The sequence below is a fragment of the Anticarsia gemmatalis genome, chromosome 5, assembly GCF_050436995.1.
Source record: "Anticarsia gemmatalis isolate Benzon Research Colony breed Stoneville strain chromosome 5, ilAntGemm2 primary, whole genome shotgun sequence".
Taxonomy (NCBI): Eukaryota; Metazoa; Arthropoda; class Insecta; order Lepidoptera; family Erebidae; genus Anticarsia; species Anticarsia gemmatalis.
The window spans coordinates 12,466,058-12,487,439 of record NC_134749.1 but is presented as its reverse complement, the minus strand read 5'-3'; the positions used below and the strand labels follow the sequence as shown (position 1 = coordinate 12,487,439).

The 21,382-nt window shown below is 33.5% G+C and overlaps 1 protein-coding gene across 2 annotated transcripts in view; it reads right to left on the bottom strand.

The window, feature by feature from the left end:
- The window catches only part of LOC142973201 (uncharacterized), a 187,369-nt gene that overhangs the window by 2,750 nt on the left and 163,237 nt on the right, over nt 1-21,382 (bottom strand). For both annotated transcript variants that reach the window (XM_076114822.1, XM_076114824.1), the window contains exons 4-6: nt 4,008-4,083; nt 3,505-3,676; nt 303-647 (exon numbers count right to left, since the gene is read on the bottom strand). In XM_076114822.1, coding sequence (XP_075970937.1) covers nt 303-647; nt 3,505-3,676; nt 4,008-4,083 — 593 coding nt within the window. The remainder of the gene's footprint in view (nt 1-302; nt 648-3,504; nt 3,677-4,007; nt 4,084-21,382) is intronic.

The following is a 21,382-nucleotide window of genomic DNA, read 5'->3' as shown; positions in this document are numbered from 1 at the left end:
AAGTTACCCCAATGTTGTGATCGGAATGGCACGTATTTATATATTATCTGTTAGAGGCTCTAGTTGGACCTTTACTTAGAATAAAAAAGGTAAATACGACACGACTACTACACACAGTAGTCTCAAAATGTAATCTAGTATATCGAACAGTCACTGTAAATTTCTCAAATTACTTTTTGAACTGGCTTGGAGAATTCGGACCCAATTTTTTTGTAGCATCTCCATTTATTACCACGACTTATAGATCCAGAAATAGCTAATTTATCGGCATGTAAAATGGTACAAGAAGTATTACAACTCACCCTGGGAATGGTCTCTTAAGCCGTCTGCTGCGAATATTGGGCCTCGATCTCTTCTTCAGCGAGTTAGGTCTCAGATCGTAAGTAGCCCTACCACCATAGATCTTTGGGGTCTTCCTCGCGTAGGGACGGAGGTCGTACGACTTCGGGTTGGGCACAGGGCTAGCTGTGACGTCATTCACCATCATAGGGTCATTCACTTCCCGACTATTGCTAGGTACAGTGATCTCGTTGAGCTCGCCCCTTCTTTGCCAGCGCTTGATCTCCTTCAATCTGGTCTTTGGCACCTTCTGCAGTTTCCTTTGACAGATGTAGCGATATTCATTGTAACAGCTTTCGGGCGACCATCTGGAAATAAAAGATTGCTATTTTTGAATTGTTACTAGTGTTGTAGCTTTGCGAATCTAATAATATATGATACGATTACACAGCTCGCTACCATGGTTCTACTTTGCTATAGTGACTCCTTTCCTTCCTGCGTTTTCATGGAACTTGTTGTTACCAAATACATGTCAAAATTACGATACGTGTAATTCTAGTAAAAGCGAAAGGAATTTGTAGAGGGCTTACTCTTGGTTATACATCCTACATGTAAATTCAGGTAATAAACTATCCGTGTAATTTTTTTATGAAAATCCAACCACTAGATTTGTTTGGGAGAGTAACAAACATACACACATACATACATTCATCCATTGTCACAAACTTTCGCACTTATTAAATTGGTGTCCTACAGGCTATAATAATCCGCTAGTCATCGGCCGTAGAAATCTGAGCTACAGGAGATGTTAGTAGTATAAAAAAAGCCTAAAAAGAATCTAGTATTAAGAGATGAGTATTTTAAAACATATGTGTCATGGGATCAGTATTCGTGGAGAATGTTTGTTTGTTTTGTGCGAGAATTCTTCGCTACTTTGTTTTGTTCTGTTGTATTTTAGTAAGACGATCCTTTGCGTTTTGTTTCAAATCGGCAGGGGGTTGATTCATTCATTCCTTAGTGCAAGACAAATTACTTTTATTGTGCACGGATAAAATGTCGGATTTGTTTTATATCTTTTAGAATTATGTAGAAAGAATGACTGATTCTGTCCCGAATTGATAGCTAAGATAGAATTATATGCGGTATTGTCACAGATTGCATTTCCAAAAGCAAACATGATAAACTAAGTCCAATAGATACCGAAAACTTAATGTTTCCTGTAGTTAAGTGGTATTTGTATGTTTGTAAACCGTATTATTATTGTGAAAGTAGGGATATATGTACTCAATTTTAAATACGAAAGTCCGTTTGCTGCGCTAAGCTAAGCTGCTACACCGATTTTGATGAAATTTCTTCCAAAGCAGTTAGTAATTAAATAGCAGACATAGTATTCTGATATTTAAGTCTCGTTTAATGAACGTGCTACGTCTGGATTACTTAAAATATACATCTTTTGTGAAATATCTATCGTAAATACCGTTATTAGTTAGACCACCAAGAAGTACCTACACCATAGATAATTACATCACATGTATAATATATTACATAATTAGACCTCCCATTACATGTTACTTAGTAGTTAATTATTTATATTTCGCACATGGGCGCCATTAATTAAACCATGGTATCTCGGCGTGCGAACTTTATATAAATATGAAGGGATACAGTGTAATAAAATAATGTGTTTGTTTATACATGTGGCAGTTTTGAAAATCAGCAACGTATATCAACAATATCAAATATATTATAAACAAATGCGAAAATACAATGCGATATCGGATGCTTGTATGGATATTAGTAACTCAATCCTGAACGGATTTGAATGAAACTTGTCTCACAGACAGTCCATCCCGGGAAATGTTTTTACGTAGACGAAGAAGCTAGTTTATAAAACAAAAACATCTACTATACGCGAATTATTATTTACAATCGTTTAAACAACGGAGCCCTAAATATCGTATATATTGCGTTGACGTCATATTTCAGAAATAAGAGACAATAGCCAAACAGACGGAGGATCGTAAAACTTATTGCTTTTCGCAGGATCGCACTTCGTTAAGCTATAATCGGTTTTGGGACCATGGTACAAGTTACAAGCTTATTTCGATTTAAAATAGCGACTTTATGGTATTGATAGCCTGTTCCTCTAATTACGAACAGGATATAGTATCATAGTAATAGTTACTATTAGTTACACAAGATTATTTTCAATGCTCGCTAAAATGTTAAATGTTGTTTGTTAAAATTTTTACAATAATCATCCTTTGACAATGATTCCCTATGAGAATAGAGGTAAGCGATTTCGAGATAGACAATGAATTAAAAAGTACAAAGTCCAAAGTAGTAAGTTTTTGCTTTTCATTCTAAATTTAGTATTAAATTTCTTATTATTACATTACACGCGTATTGAAACAAATAACGCAAATCAAGTCAGATAAGCTTGGACATAAAATGTTGAAAATTCTATTCATCGTACAATTTTCTGCATAATTATTTATGTCGCTAAGCAATAACATCGCCAGTCGCTTATAACTTGTACAGCTCACAAACGGCTTTTTGTGATTTAAATTGAATTCCAGAGGTTGCGGGCTCTAAGCCGAAATCCTCGCCCTTGAACAAAGCACTCTTATGTTTGTCACGAAACCAATATTGTTTCTTGAAACACCCGATACCTAATAAATATATATTAGTTCAATAGCGTATTGTTTCCTTACGTTTCTTTGTCGAACGTATTAAAATACCTAAGGCTGGTATTTCCCGGTAGATTCTATGATGTAATTGAGTATTTTGTTCTCTAAAAGTAATGCCTTTGGAATATAAGTAGGTCTAGTATAAATAGGAGGAGGAATATAAATAGGTCGTAGTATCAGATCTTCTAAATGTTTTGAATTTTTGAAAAAATAGGACTATAGGTTCTAATTACATCTATATTGTAAAATTGTAACTGTGCTCATAGATATCTGTAAAACAAATATTATCTTATCGTAGTACCGTTTAAGCTCGCCGGAAAAACCGCAACTAGAGTGGCTTGACGAGAATATTAAGTTAAAACTTAATCCAAAAGTTAATTCCCACGGAACACATTAGGAGCACTGATCATTTTTTCACATAGAGAAACATTCTTACACTGCACTAACGAACGACACAGTGTATTAGACACTTAGATAGTCGGTACACTCCAGCATTAAACCGACGTAACGCTGTAATGATTAATTGTATACTAACCTAAAAAGCAGATCAGGCTTCATAGCGATGCAATGCCACTTGAGCTCGTCGGGAGATTTCTTGGGCATCTTGGAGAAGGACTGGTAGTGCATGGTCCTCATCAGGTCACCGCCCCAACGCCACGACTGCGCCAGGTAGTCGTACACGCCTCCGATCCAACGAGGCGATTTCTCTGTTCATGTTAAAAAGAAAATAAAGTTATTATTCTGTCTTTGGTCATATTTAACAAAAAAAATAACCTACGGTAATTGGCCTGATGAAAAGCTTTCTGACAATCACTCGACTATTTTACACTTCCGTGATAAATTGTTGGCAATGTTTCGTTCATCTAGAAGCTAGAATTCTAGCTAGGAGCTAGAAGCATGAAACTTCATATTTGCGATTTTCGTTTGAAATAAATAAACATAATAAGTGAATAAAATAGGGAACGAAAGACAACTTTTATTTTTCCTAACTTATACGCGAGCGGAGTCACGCGTGTCTACTAGTAAAATTATGTGTACCTCCTGCTTTGGTGAGGTGGTTTCGCAGATTCCTGTCCTCCCATCGCGCTGGTACCGTGAGGTTACTGCCTCGATCCTGAAACAATAACAGTTTTATGAGTCAATTGTACATACCGAGTTCCTCCGCTTTTAGAAGGCACATTATTTTGGGTCCCGGGTGTCTGTTCAAGCAGTCGTTACCAGTAGACAGAAGCTTGAAAGTCTGATAACATGTCTAACCTGGGGATATCGTGTTATAACTGTGGAAATCTGATAGGTAGTCGCTCCATGTAAAATACTAGTATCCAGCCGCATCCGTTGAGACTAGAAGTCGACTCCAACATAGTTGGAAGAAAGGCTAGGCTGATTGAGGTAAGAAGTGGTGTTGCGTAAATTTATTCAGAATTTGGCCAAGGCGCGGCAGGAAGGGTCATGACATCATACTCGCTAGTCAGTAGGTACTTGATTCGTCACCTCGTAATGACTTAAAGTCATTTATATGCTAACGTGTTTGATATTCTGTAAAGGTGTAGTGTTACAAGTCTTGCTGTGTACATATTAAGTGAGCTGTCTAGGAACAATTTTTATGATCTGATTTATGCGATGGGCTGTGAAGAGCAGGGAGGACAAACCTTTTTCAAGGTTTGTCATACATGTGTAAATTACCATTTATTTGTCTGCCATGCGGAGGCCTCGGATTCGATTTCCAGGACGGGTTAAATTTTTTTCATCAGTATTAATTAAAATGCATATATCTAGAGTAAATTGTAAAGCCAAACAATTATTGCTATGAATTATGAGTCAAATGCTTAAGTTTGGCTATTAGTTCTTATGAGATATACTTACACTTCCAATTAATGCTTATTTGTAGAGTAGGGTAATAGGGATATTTTGCTTTTAAGAAATATTTTCCTATACACTTTAGTAGATGATTCAATTAGCAGCGTCAAATGTGTCCGTGAAAGATAATTTGTAATGAAGGTACATATTCATAACTAAAAAGGTATATTTCTAAGATCTACTGGGACCTTATTATACTCACAACATTATCCAAAGATCTAATGAAACACGTGTACCAAAAGGTTTACCACCCCTGTCGTAGGGATTCCCAAATGTTGTTGAATTTGTATTCATTATGAGGGCTTGCGAAATTACTAGGAGCTTGTGGGTAAGAATTAATTATATTAGCGACACTTGTGCGAAATGACAACGAGGCAAGGTAGATCCCGTTAGATTGGGCACGGTGCCAAACGACTCACGAAATTGCCTTTACAAGTTACTACGCTTTTCTAAGAAAACAGCCTTTGGAAAATGTGTTGAAAAATAAATATTTTGAGTCTAATCATTCTATAGATGGCACGGTGGTATTTGAACTGGGTGTCTCCGTGCTTTCGACACGTAAAAAGTCCCTGTGCTTGTCAATTAAGTTAACTGCTGTTAAGCCCTGACAATAACCTTCTGTGGGGTTATCACGTATCTCAATTGATAACAATTTGAAAGTCACTATGCTATACCTTGTTTTCTCTACGTAATTATACTGATTAACATGTTATGCAAAAGCAGCAATCTATTGCATAGTGGCTATCAATTTGATGTACAACGGCCCGCAAGCTTGACAACTTTGGCACTAGGTACACAGCAGAAGTGGTTGAGGTTGGTTGCTACTACAATAAAGCCTCTCTTTCCTAGCGTCCTGCTATTGGACGGGCGGCGCACGCGACGTTGCCGCACCGTTTGATGTGCTTTGATTGTAGATACAGAGTGTTACAGTTTTGATTACATTATTTTAATATTTAGTATGTGTGACATTAATTTTTTTTCAATAAGCTTACAATGTTATTTTATTGTTTTTTACATGATTATTAACCCCTAACCCTGCCCATACGTTGAAGAAAATAAACCATTGCAGCGGCACGTTGTATAACAAAGTCGTATCTAGAAATAATAGCACTATAAGTAGATTATCTGTATAAATCACATTGCAAAATATGTACAAAGTAGACGTTTTTATTTCACAATAAGTGTTTGTTGAACGATGGTAACGATCTCGAGTGCCTTGAGATGTCAACATGTTTGATCATGGATGACTGATCGTAACATTTAACCCAAATTCTGGCGATTTTTTGAACATTCACACACACAAAATTAACTAGTTATAACACGAGTTTCCTTTTCTTTATTGTTTAACATTACTGTCCATATACTCGGCAAGGATCTCGTCCCGAATTGAGGGAGGACTTAGGCCTTGATTCCACCACGCTGGCCTGACTTAGCATGCTCTCTAGAAATACGTTAAACAATTTTTAATCATACACGGTTTCATCATCATGCTTTCCTTCACCGTTGAAACGTATTAATTCCTTTTAATACACATGTGTCTTCGATATATTATTGGTGTGTTGCCTCGGGTTCGAACCGAAGACCGTTTGAGAAACGCGCATGCTTAGTTTACTCGGTTATCACTGTTCTAGTTTGTATCTGTATTGTTTTAAAATATTTATAGTTAGTTTAATATGTTTCTTTTACGATTTTAGGAACTGTTTATTTGTTTAGCAGTCCTCCGTCCGGTATTGAAAATTGATTTATTGTTATAATAACGGTTTCTGTTTATGTTGGACTACCCGCAAGGTTTTATTGAAGGGATATGAGTAATATAATTCGCGATACAAAATAGCGTGAAATCGATTTTATTACTTTGTTACTGATATTTGATACGTTTAACCAATAGCTGTTTGTATATTTATAATATGTAGCTATATTGGTGTTTTTCGAAGTTTTTAGTGTATTAGAAACAATAATCACTTGTTCCAACGGTGAAGGAAAACATCGTGATGCAACCTTGCATACCTGAGAGTTCCTCCTATTTGGACTTGGCCAGCTTGGGCTTGCACTCAAGGTATAGCCCCTCTCTCATTTCGATAGAAGATGAAATTTCGGAGCTTTCAGAGTTAGAGCGAGAGTAGCACTTAATTTGATTTGAGTCACTCTTCTACTTACAAGAACATTCGGACATCATCGGCCAAGTTTATTTCTTCTACACTAGCCACCGATAAGATGAGAAACTTCAAGATAAAATTCAATATTACATGGAAGATGTAGACTCCAAAACATTATATTATTTATAGAAACTGTCTAACCGAAGTTAATTATTACCGTATTCCCCAAACTCCATTAGCGGCACGTGTCGTAGGCATGAAGTCACCGGCCAGTGTTTATTGACAATTAGCCTAGATCACAGCTAGACTGTTTATCTAAGGCGCCGCGGCCAACCTAGCTTGATATTCTAGTTACTATGTGTTATGTACATATGATTACAGTTTTTAAGACAGATTGAGTGATTGAGTGTGCGTTAGAATTACTAAGAATATATGAACATAATAGTTAGTTTTTACACGAGATTCTGTCCGTTTGAGAAGATTTTCCCAGTTTAGAAGTATTTTATGTATTAATTGAGACTTTAAACTATTTGTGTAGCAAATTTTATAGAAATGTGATGAGTTTTAGTTTTTTTTTAGTTAGATTTGGGCGTAATTGAGTGACAAACATGTATCTAAATCTCAAAACTTCGGTATCTAAATAACTTTTAATATTAGTAAGATAAGATTTTAAATAGGTACTCTAGGACAGTTTAAGGGCAGTAATTATTGTCTTAATAAAAAAACTACGTTTCTTCAGTTACGAATTGCCTATTCAATAGATAAAGTGAAAAAATATTGAAAATTTGAGCTACTTTTTTTGCTTGATTCGATTTCCTATTTAGAGTTTCAAGTTTAGTATCATAACTAATTTAGTCTATCCTTGGCATGTCTTATAGAAATACACCTTTTTATAACATAATTATACCGCCTTCATATAATAGTTTTATGATATTATTTAAATCATAAACCCATAAGCAATACCTATAGAGATATATTTACAACATATTTCATGATGTAATCAGTATTGATAGCCGTTTAATAGTCCTAGTTATAATGCAGTGCTATTTATTATTATAAGCTAGATTACTTGGAAAATACACGCATTTATAAGCGAAGTAGTACAAGGTTTTACTGAAGGTTAACATAAGCTCTGTTGAAAAAGATTCGGGATTTTGTTACGTAAAGTTTTCGGAGATAAAAAGCTTGAAAAAGTAGGGCAATGTTATCAAAGTTAATATTATTTGATGCTAGTTTTATTCATGTATTTTTATAATATTGTTCTTTTTCATTTTGTTTTCTTAGTACGTAGTTACAAGTAGTATAATAATATTGAGAATTAACATTGAAATTGCAAACGTAAATATCTATTAGTCTTCGATTAGACTAGCTTTGGTAAATGACATTCGCACAAACATAATGCTTGTATAATGTTTAAAAATCTATGAAATCCCATTTGGAGGAAGGAGAGTGAAATAACATTATCTGTGCCTTCTTATTAGCGAGAGATAATGCCAAGGAAATGGCGATTTTAGCCCTAGTTCTAAGTAGTGAGATATTGACTTTTGACTAGATATTACTACTGAGCAAAGATCAAAACACGGACCTAGAAGTATAGAATACGAAAAAATTCATATATATACGTTACGATGATTCATAGATGATACTTGGTAAAGTGTCAAGACGTAGGTCTAATTAATTTTGATTAGGTACGCTAACAGTAGGTTGAACAGAATTGAGGACATTGAACTGATTCATATGACTAATATTATCATATTAGTCATATGAAATAGTAGATAGAGTTGACAATCTATTCATACCTCTTATGTCAGTCTAGCCTTTCATCCAACTATGTTGTAGTCGGCTTCCAGTCTTACCGGATGCAGCTGAATACCAGTAATTTTACATGCTTAACTCTACTAATAACAATGCGAAAGTATTTTTGAATGTGTCTGTTACACTTTCATGTATAAAGAACCGATTTTGATGAAATCTGACATGAAGGTAGTTGGAGACTTGGCATTAAACAAACAAATATTGACTGAAAAACGATTGACTGAATATTGACAAGATTTTGCGCACATATAGAAATGAGCTAAGTTAAGTTTAATTTTTGAACCGTTGTTGTCTCACTGTCAGGCAAAGTTTTCCTTCCGAACGAGGGAGTGTTTAGCCCTTGAGTTCACTGTCGGGCAGAGGTCAGATAGATCTCATTTCATGGAATATAAAATCTAAATACACATATTATAACACTCCGCTGAATTGCCAATAAATCATAATATCATGAAACGATAATTTGAATGAATTTGACCAGGGGTAACGGCTGCCATTTTATAGCCAATTAAATGAGGTGCCGTTATGAAATTTGAATATAAATGCTAAACCCGGTTCAATGTTCTTTATCATTTTTATGGGCTTTTAAATTTTGCACGAGTTTCAAATTGTTAAATATTTTTATTACCTATTAGATTAATTAGTAATTTACGGTTTGCAAACATTATGAAGACAGAAAAAAAAGCTCTTTAGACAGTTGTTCAAAGATTGCCGACTTCTATTATCGCGTTTACGACTTTTTTAAAACCTTCATTTTACCTGAATTTTTTACCATAAAATATATAAGTGAATTAGTACATAAATCTGAAAACTAACTACTACTTTAGATAATAATATCTAAGTTGCGTGTATTATAATTAATTATAAGTTTCATATCACTTAGCGGTGAATTATTTACTTTTGTTATAAATAAAATTCATCGTGTTGCTATGCCAAATAATATTTTGTACAAACAAAAAATACAATAGTTGATTTACGATTCGTTATTCAAACAGTTTGAAGTTTTATTTATTTTTCTATGGATTCTTTTTTCAAACGACCAATAACTGGAGTAAAACAGGCCAGTATTATTTATTCATTTACTGTATAACACATTGTAAAATCTCGGTATTATTTAGGTACTGACATTAATGTTGAATATATTATTATTTCAACAACGAATGGTATATTTTTAGATCCGTAACTTACAATTGGTTTTCGTTTTATGCCGAGATCATTTAAGATTTTTACGATTAATTTAAGATTATTTTTTACGTATATTTCCATTTATCTGCACACCAATAGAAATTAATAGCAACATATATTTTCTAAAGTACTAAAACATCAATAAATAGAATAACTCATAATATATTTATGATATTTTCCAACAATTTTTCATCTCGCGCATCATAGATAAACTACAAGTAATTGCACAAATAATCTGACAGTTAGTGCAAGTGGCCAGCTGTTTGTAGCGTACAAGCGAATGCACAGAGCTTTACTGAGAAGCATCGTAAAACATGGCGGCGAACGTCGTTTGTTACCAGTCTATCTGCAAAGCCAAGGTTGGGATTAGGGATACCATATTTTAGTAAAATAAAGACGAACATAGAGATGCCTGTCTCCTGTAGTATTATAAAGTTAAACACATTGTTTTCTGACCGCACGCAATATTGTTAATCCAAATAATTGACACTTTAACAATTTTCTTTATTTTCTTTTCTTAAATGGGAAGTTACATTGAGTGACTGCTTTTAATTAGGAGTTTCAAGCGATTATGTACAATTTTTACTAACAAAACCATCAATTAACTAATGTTATGAAATCTTAAAAATCAAATGATGATTAATGGTAACGACACAACATACATAGTTTCAAAACTCACAGTACACTCCATTTAAAGCTTCAGCTATTATACAAAACTAAGGCAGCAACCAAAGTTCTATCAATCTTTTTTCACACAGCTTTTATCCTCGAAACCCACTGCGCTTGGTAACAAAGACCATTTATCTGCATAGCAACAGAAATAAAAGAAAACTAAGCACCAATAATTTAAAGCTAACCATATGTTATGTTATTTTAGCCACAACAAAGGGAAGAGTGGTTAATCCTTGACCTTTTTGGATGAGTTCCAAGTCTAGTGTTAGTTTAGAATGAGGGAGTTTTTCGTTGAAAGTTTTATGGAGATGAGATTGTCTAATGAAGGATTCCTTTTTTGGGTGTTTTGTGGTTAATGACTTTATTTATGAGTGACTAGTTTTTGATGGTTTCAAATTTCTCACAATCAGAGAAAAATCTCTGAATGTGAGCCTCTAGAAAGCCATGCGAGGATCATGTCGGTTATGTCCTTTAAATAAGGTCAAGTGAGTAACCCGTTATCGACGGTTTTATGAAAAGCTAACATGGATACGAATGAAGCAAAAGAAGTTTGCAGTAGTCGTAGCAAGTGGTGTTCTTTGGTAGATACCAAACACCGTTAGGCAAAGAACTATGCGAAAAAAAAAATTATATTTTTTCCTATGTTCAACTTTTCCTTTTGTGAAATATTATTAAGTGTAGCAGGGTAAACGAACTCCATCAATCAGACAATCAGAAACTTGTTGCAAAAAAGGCGTCAAAATATGCTAAACTATTAGAGCAATTGACTTCGACGACATTGTCAGCCAGGTCAATTGATGAACTATTTACGCACATATCTTTAATATAATCATATTGCCATTAATTGTGACGTCAGCGGGTACATTGCTTTTCTGTTGCCATACAATATGAATACCAACATTATAACAATTATAAGAGACCAGCAACTCTCTCGTTAGAGGAAATAAAACCAGTGAAAAACCAAAAGATTCTAAATATGTGGCTCTATCGAGTATCTGTCATTCGGATGACAGGAGTTCGATACTATGGTATCGAAAAACTGTCATCGTATGAACATTCACGAGTTCGCATTTCGAGTTTAAGTATAGCATGACAAAGTTGTATGTGAAAATCGCTATCAGTGTTCTGATTAGCTGAGCTTCAACCACATAAAGTAAAGTAGTATCCTTTGTATCTAGCTTTTACGAAACTACTAATGTTTTACTTAGCTAAATACTTAAGATCTTAGTTCCATTCTGTTTACGATGTTCTTAAAAACACATTTATTTAACTGCTTAGCTTTTAGTACACGACCGCAGATATATTGTCTGTTCTCCACTCCGTTTAGTGCGGCCACTGGCGGGAATTTTATGTTTCGAAAAGAGTTTTTACTACCGATATGTAGTTTCGCGGTTGAGAACATACTTGTTTTTGTACGTGAAAAAGTTATGGTTTTTGTTAGCTATTGTTCTTTTGGCTTTCTCAATAGAAAATACTGTTTGTTTTTTTTGTTTTAATTTATGACTACGAAATGTTTGAACAATTACGATTTAACTACTAGTTTAGTTGATGGGTAGACCATAAAACATATATTGAAAAATCGCTTATTAGCAGAACGAAAATCTTCAAGATATAATAAACATGCAAGAACCATTAGTTTTATAAAGTTTTATTACTCCTTTGTTTTGACTACTAAATAGATTTAACCAAATTACGTTTCCCACTTTTAAAGCTTCAAGTAAATTATAATTTACTAACATTGATACCGCAAACAGCTATAAAACATATCAAGATGGTTGACGAATCTCATAAATATTCTGTTCACAAAAAATACATTACCAAAGGCGGATAGATTTATCGAAGAATACTCGTATATGTTTTAGGCAAAGGCATACAGTATACAGCTCACATGTTCCAACAGAAAAAAATATTGCCGTAAATTCACATCTGGCGACACCGGCATAAACCATTTTCACGGTTCCTAACGATTTATACCGAACGAATTGCGTTGGAGTAGGATTACTGTGTTGCGAATAATATTGGGATTATCCCGGTTTTCTCAAAAAAAGTTTTTTTGTACATCATTGAAGATGTTCCTGTTAGGTTTCTATTTAAAGGACTTTATCTTTGACTTTCGTTATCTCGCGTGTAATTTTAGAATAAACTGTATTTAACTTCAGTTTTTCAATAATCTCAATGATGAATTTCGAATTAATTACAATATTTTGGCATAAATTAGCCTAGTTATTGTATGGAGGTAAAGTGGGAAAAAATATTTTTGCGTCTATCTCTATTTCCAACAGAATTTTTATGTTTCGTTTCTAAAAAATAATTTACATATATTTCGAGCATCAAAAATGTGCTCGTACCGTTTTGTTAAAGTATACGAAGCAGACATTTAATTTGTTTTCAGTAGAACGATCAAAAAGGCAAAATTAGATTGTTTAACTTTACAAAATGTGTAAAAGATATTGCGATGAGAGATGCTCTCAGGAAATGTCAATCGTTTGATCTCAAAGATTTTCTGAAGCGTTATTACAACTGTTTTGTTTTAATTTAACAATTACAAGCAGTATTTGAAATGAAAAGACGAAAATGTATATTTTATCTTATTTATAGCACTTTATGTGTCTAGTTTTGACTGCCTCCGTGGCGCAGTGGTTTAGGTCACCACGCCGATACCACTGCATCGGTCGTGGGTTCGATTCCCACACGGAGCAATTATTTGTGCGATCCACAAATAATTGTTTCGGGTCTGGTTGTGCTTTGTGTCCGTTGTTTGTATGTTTGTAAAAGTCCCCGCGACACAAGAGCAATTCTTAGTGCGGGAGTTGTCTTTTTAAAAAAGAAAAAATAAAAAGTGTTCGACTGCTAAGCAAAAGACTTACTCTCGTTTTTCCGAACGTCTCTGTTCCATATGATTTCTTAGCACCACACTTATCCTACAAAGTTTGCTAAAAGCTTACGGCTTTCTATGGGGGTGAAAGGTTTACATTAATATTATTGGAACTTCAGCTTTAACTTGAAGCTTTAAGAAAATTTTAAGTTATTCATTTCAACAGTTCAAAAATAATTTTCCTTTAATTTTTATCCTTAACTCCTTTCTTAAAGCCTTGGTTATCGTACAAGCGGGTGGGAAGTACCATACGTCACTTGTAGAGACAAATGTGCGCGTTCGTCACTCACATCGACTCGATAAGGATGTAAGCGACATATTCCATCATTGTTCTTGTTCCACATTACGAGAGAGACTGCCAGAACTGTGATTTATTACCTATTGGAATTAAATCCTTACTGCTAGTATTAGTACAGGGATTTTATTTGAACTGATTGATGAGGTGGATTATTTTTGTGGTGGTTATTCTTAAGCTTGGATTAGGTGCGATGACAAGTGGTGTAGACTTGCTATTGCTGCCAAACGATAACTGTGGCTGACAAGATATGACTGGGATTTTTTCTTAGGTATAATTTAGTTGCTGTGTAGATGGATACATTAAGCTTTGTACACTCTGTACACGGACTAATGTTTGGAAGCTTTAATTAAGAAAAGTGTTTGATTTTAATTACTTAAGATTTCAATCTTACTCTTTCGTCACGTGTCACATAGAGATGAATAGAAAATGTACGAAATTAGTTTGGCATAATGTTATTTAGAATATTTGTTTGGTAAATAAACATTTATTTTCGAAAATAAAATTGAATAGCTTAGGCAGACACCATAGAACCCTACAATCTTCTGATTCATTTATTCATCACTAGCTGACCCGCGCAACTTCGTTTGCGTGTATCCCGCTACTTCGACAAATACAGTCAACGCACCAACACATATTGGATACTAATTTTCAATTCACAATAACTTCTCTTTCCCTTAATCGCGTTTAAAATATTAAAATGTTTTTTGGTTTCTGTGACTCTTCTTTGATCGCCCCCCCTATCAGTTTTTGGAAAAAATATTTAAGTAATGTACAGATTTTTTTTTGTCTTATATGTATAGATCAAAGTCGTAGTACCTACTTTTTAATATTATTTATTTTTTATGTACCGTTTTTTTATAGGGACGCTGCCCCCGCCGCCGCGGCCGGCCCGTACCGTGCCGCAATACTAATATCGTGATATCTCCTAAACTATATGTCTAAATAACACACTGTAAACTGCAAAAATAATCTAAATTAAATGCTCGTGATGATGAACTTACTTATTTTGATAAGGATATATGTATTATTGGTTATATCACCAGTTAAACATCACCCAACGAATTAAATGTTTTTTTAATACAGAAAAGTAGTTTTTGTGACTTAAATAAAAAAGCTGGATATATGTCATCGCGGACTTTTTTGTAGAACTAATAAAGACCAATGTTTTTGCTATACATTGTTCTTACTTGTATCCAACGGTATAAGCGGCGCACGCACAAATGCAATCTTCAATTAGATTTTTTTTCTGACTTCTTGGACATAAATCGCTATAACTCAGCTAATATAGTTTCAATGTATTTCAATTATATATAAAAACCTGTCGGAGAAAATACTCTTTCTATTAGTGAAAACCGCATCAAAATCCGTTGCGTAGTTTTAAAGTTTTATGCATACGAAGGGACTACAGACAAAATGGGCGACTTTGTTTTATACTATGTAGTGATATACTGCTAAAATTCATCTTGTACACGTATGTACAAAATAATAAACAATCAGAAACTAAGATTACACAGCAACTAATTCACATCTACCTTACAACGAGTAGCTACTTTACATAGAACACACTAATTACAAACCAACTACACTCTACAATATACAGCCGAAATTGAACATACATTCTGATTACTTAGTAATAGTATACACTAGTGAAACTTTGTAGATACATAACATTAAGAGCACCCTGTATTACAGAGAGAATTGTGTTTGTATGTATGTATGTGTGTGTGTATGTATGTATGTATGTGTGTATGTGTGTGTGTTTGATAATGATGTCTCGTGTTACTAAAGTTTTAATTAGGAATTATGTTTGAAGGTTATGCTAGGTAAAGTTCGGGTTGAACTTGATTTTAGTGATGTATTTGCAATAGGGAAAGATTTCCTGAGATTTATTTCCGTATTATAAAATCCAGCTACTCTAGGATAAAAGTTAACGACTAGCTTAGTTGTATCGAGGTCTGAACTCTACTATCATTCCGGTAAAAGACTTATAAAACTCTTGTCTTGGAACTCGTATGTGGGTTGAATAATAATAATATTTTACTTAAAAAAAGCGTTTTTTTTATTAATACTAATCTGACTGTGTTATAAAATAAATTAATTCTATATCCCTCTCTCTTTGTATAAATAAAATATATTTATTCCTCTTACTTCAAACTAAACCCGACAAATTGTTATCAAGTAAAAAGAAACTCTTTTTTTCTACAAAATCTAATATATTCCTAAAAGGGTTTCTCAGAGTTACTTCAAAAAGTAGGTCAAAGTAGATAAAGCAAAAGTATTGGTTCCCAGGCAAAAGTATTGAGTATTCAGCCTATCGGTCTAGCCCTAGGGTACGTTTTAGTCGTATCATCTAGAATTCTAGACTTTATGCCGCCCGCGGGCTTGGGCTATAAAACATGATTATATGAGAACTTTAGGAGTTTAAGATATATTTGATCTATTGTACTTTTGTGTTGTATAAAGATATTCTGTTTCAAATATTTGGGTAGAGATACTTATATTAAGAAATAACGTTACTGATTTTTTTAAGCTGAAAAAGATTCTTGTCACTCGACGATGTTTTAACGAGCTTTAACCAAGCTCAAAACTGAATATTTGTGAAGTTATATAAATATTGTAGTTAGCTCTGGTTTCACTATTTTTAAATATCTATCGGATATCTAGTAGTTACACGCATCTACTGTCTCACGTTATCTATCGGATAGATTAACCATTATATATTTTTTTCTTGTTATGTAAGTCGGTAAATCTATTTTAAATAAACAACTTGCGTTAAAAATAATTTTGCAATCAAATATTTTTCAAACAATGAAAAATTGCAGCGATTTATTAGCTAATAAAACTAATAAAAGCAGCGGTAATAATGTCAACGCGCGCCCACATATAATAATATGTTATATCCGCGCACGCGCATAAACTCAGTTTTTCCAACACGTTATAAAGATCTAAATCCGTCGGTCTATCGTGTAAAGGTATGGAAACAAGACTCTTTGTAGGCGAATGTAGAGCATTCGTTTGTAGCCCGTTCAAGTCTAACGAGCACAATTTATTGATGAAATTCATCATTTATTACGATAGCTAGGTTATGGCATAAGTAAATGAAATATTGAATTTTTAAACTAGTTTAATTCGCTTTGTATATTTCTAGTTCCATATTATATACTTACTGTAAGTTCAAATTTTATAAAAGTTTAGCAAAATATATTTTATCAATTGTAAATATTCTTGTGCAGATAACATAAAATATTTTATAATTTTTTCGCGTTTTATTATGACATCAACCTTAACCATTATGTGCGTGTAGACTCGCTAGAAATCGCGGAACTTATAGAATAGTCGAGCATTCGTAACAATGTTACAATGTAGAGGACGACTCTGGCCATACCTTTAATAGACCTATTATATTTATTATTCCTAAAATATTTATTGCAAGTGATAACTGGCGTATCGACAGTTTTTGTTGTTTCAATCGTAATATTATTTATTTAATACTTATAGTATCGCCGAAAGGTTTTTATAGGCAATTGACAGAAATATAACAGCTATTGGTGACATAATATTATGTTTCTGGGTTGTTATACAACTTTTATTTTATACGTTTTACTTTGATATATCGCTATTAAAATATTTATTGTTATTTATACGAAAAACGTTTTATTACTAAGTAGTGTTTAACGCCAAAGAGCGCATATTACTTGTATTCATGACCCAAGTACTTATAAGTTACAAGTGCTTTGTATTTTAATAAAGTCTTCATGCTTTCTGATAATGAACAAAAGTTTATTCATTATGCAATAATTTATGTGTACTGAATAGCCAATTTTAAATTACTTCCAACTTTTTTGAATGTGTAATCTGACAGTATGCAATAATTCATACAATTATGTGCTAAATATCCAATTTGAAATCACTACATTTTCATATGTATATTCTATGTTTACATTATAGTTGACAAACAAGACTATCTAGACTGCTATTATTCTAATAGTAAATTCAGTGCTCTAGAAATCTAAAGGTCGTTTATTATAAACAAAAAATGCACTCAAAAACATTAACGATTTCCGTCGAGAGCTTCCAAAAATTACAAAGTCTCAAGGTAGACTTTCAGTCAGACAAAATGCAGACATTATTTTTCTAAAAATATTTATGCACGCAAGTGCCCGAAAGTGTTTTTAAAACTCTATTGCAGTAGTCAAATCTGGGCTATATTATAATATAGAAAGCATGAATTTTGTGAGTTCTTAATCGGTGAAAAAAAAATTCAATCTATGGATAGATGTAGGCTTTAAATATTGTAACAATTGTTCTTGGATATTGAAGAGAAATATTACTGTGCTAGTATTTATTATGTGTTTGAAAATATTCTAGAAAAGTCTGTTTGAAAGATATGATTGCATCGGAAAGTTTTGAGTTTACGAATGTGTTTCGTATGGTTGATAGAAATAATGTGATATGGATAAATGAAGCTTCGGAAAATAATTTACTAGAATATTTTTGGCGTTGCTATGTTCAATGATTCTTTAGTATATATGAGGGAGAAAAACATTAATATATTTATGACTGATTAGACCCAGTGACTCTTCATTCTGATGGAAAACCCTTACCCAGCAGTGGCATATGAATACTTTAGGATTATTTTTCTATACCCAAAAGCATAAGAGTTTTTAGTTACATTTTTGATACAAATAAAATGTTTAATGAAAAAAATCTGTAATCTTAGACGAGAACGAAGAAATTTTTAACTATTAAATCATTGATATATTTTTTTAATGAAATGCCCTAACTTTCACTCTTTTCTATAAGATGGATCACTTACTTACTTACTACTCTAATATATCTTTATTGCTTTTCAAGAAACTTCACTATAACTCGATTGCTAGCAATAACCCTTAAACGAAAACATCAATACAAACTAATACATGTATGCTTTACGATCACTTTCGATCGTATTTGTACCAATTACTGGTAATAAGATTCAAGTTCTACTGTAAGACAGAGATAGCGCTATTTGATTTGTATGTGCTATACCATTTTTATGAGATTCTATCGCTTGAAAGTGCAGTTCCTGTAGTTCTTGATAGGTATTGTTTTTTTCGTGTTATAGATAGTGACTGCCTCTGTGGCGCGGTGGTTTAGGTCACCACGCCGATACCACTGTGTCGGGAGGTCGTGGGTTCGATTCCCACACGGGACAATTATTTGTGCGATCCCTAGAATATGTTTTGGTTATCTTAAGACCACTTATTGCTAGGTACTTCACTTTACTGGAGTTTTGCGGTGATTGAATAATTCTGCTAAATGTTGATACATACCTGAAACGAAAAAAAAAATCGTTAGTAATTATAAGTATAATGTAAGTACTTAATCATGTTTAAAATTCTTCATTCTATATATATATAAGATAATTCGTAAACTTAAATTAGTTATATAAAAATACCTACTTCTTCTTTTCCGTAAAGAAATTAAGATCACAGATTGACAGAAAATTGGTTTACAACAGCTGTGAAAACGTCCAAACATTCAAAGACATTACCACATCTTTATTCCCCGCATCAGGAATACGAGGCTATAAAAATAAAAGAAATATTTATATTTTCAACGTGCGAATACGATTACTAAGATAAAATGCGCATTAACGTCGGAAACAGCGTTTAAGGGAAGTTTATACGATTTATTTCGAGTCTTTTTCTTATCGTATAGTTAGTGTTCAACCTAGTGTCAAAGTTGTTCAAGCTGCCAAAATGCCTATGACGTGGCTTAATGACTGTTATCTTAATTGACAACAACCGGGACCGACTTTTTCGTGCCCTCCGAAGCACGGAGACGTCAAATTCAAATACCACTATGCGGTCACCCATCTGTGGAGTGATCGCGCCGAGGTTTGCTTAACCCAGAAGGTTAAGCGACCGGTGAGTGCGAATAGCTATGGGCGCTTAACATTTATTTCGAGTAAAATTATTGACTTGTCGTGTGTGCAGGCGAATTACTCGTCATGGTTACGTTACTTGTTTGACAGGTCAATTCCTGCTAGCTTGTGTTTTGTGAGATTATTTCTAAGGAACGTAGGCTTACTACACATTTTACTTGATTTGTAGGTTAACTTATTATAATCGTAGTTTTGGAGATGTAAAGTAGGTTTTTGGATTTCTTCGCGTAATTTTTCGGTCAAGTTTTGTTTATAATTTTGATATTTTTTAGCAAATTTTATGATTTTAACCCTATTATTTCTGATACATAGAAAAACGTGAGGTTAACTAAGCATATAACGCTAAGATTTTCCTTAAGTTTGTCCTACAAAACTGACCGGAGCACGTTTTAGGTTACTAAGATCTAAAGAAAAAACTAATTTGTTTGCGTAAGAAAATGCTCATAGACAAAAAAAGCAAGTCAAAATTATCGTGTTATTAATACTGCCACACATTTAGAATGCCAACCTTTTAGTAGTTCACAAATTAATTTCAGTAGGGCAAAGTCAAACATATCAATTTATTTTCATGTATTTGTAAATGAGTCATAATATCACATTTACGATGTATTTTTCGTTACTTGTTTATTTAAAATTGTGGAGTTTGCGTGATAATTAGTAGTGTTTGTTGTTACATCTGTGGTTTATAGGATGAAGGTTATAATCACGTTACATTGAAATTGTTAATTAAGATGTTCTGGGATTACATTTGGGTATTAGTGACTAATATTTATTTCGTCATTAAGCCCTCCAAATCCTGTTGTTGATTTGCTATTGATATATTATGAAAAATGGAGTAAAAAGCACATTTCAAAATAACAACTTATTTAAGTTATTTTATACTTAAGTATAAAGCCTAATTGACATTTGTCATTAAATTGTATGGAAAGTTCATAATCGGGTCACAGGATTCTAAAAATATAACTACATCCAATATTTTATAAGAGTTTTAATCAATTACAGATCTTCTTAACACCACATACAAAATACCTCAATCATTATCCCAACTTACAAACGCGCTGTCACACCGGCTTACTACTTAAACAAAAGCTATAATCGGCTTACACAAAGTCTCACACGTATAGCCGGCCTAACGCCACGGCTCACGTTCATTCCGACAGCTCACAACTGCAGATGTCTAGACAGTATGACGTGGTTTAGATAGCTAGATAGAATTATAGGGAGATTACACTGGGTCGTTACGGTAGATTTAAAATTAGGCTACCGATGCATGTTATTGCAATAGGCAATAATATGCGAGTTGAGCAGTTGATTGTAGTAGTAGTTTTTTCGATAGTTTGTCGCAATTTAGTGCAAGCTGAATACGGTTTTACGGTTACGGGTCCGTGTAAAGTTTTTTTTTTAATTTTTATGTCAAAGGACTTGAACACCTTTGACATTAGGTTGATCACTAACCTTACCATGAATGATAAGAACGTTTTGATGTTACCTATGTCTTATTCTTCGGGAACGTACGCTATCAAAGTTTTGCTTGACGTCAATCGGTTTGAAATTTCATATACTTATGTTATTAAGTTGAGTAAATAATATAATTAATTGGTATCAAAATAGAGTCTGGACAAAATTATCCGGATCGAGCTGGTTGGTTACGCTCGGTGGTTTTCCCGAGTTCAAATTCAGATGACCAAGTGT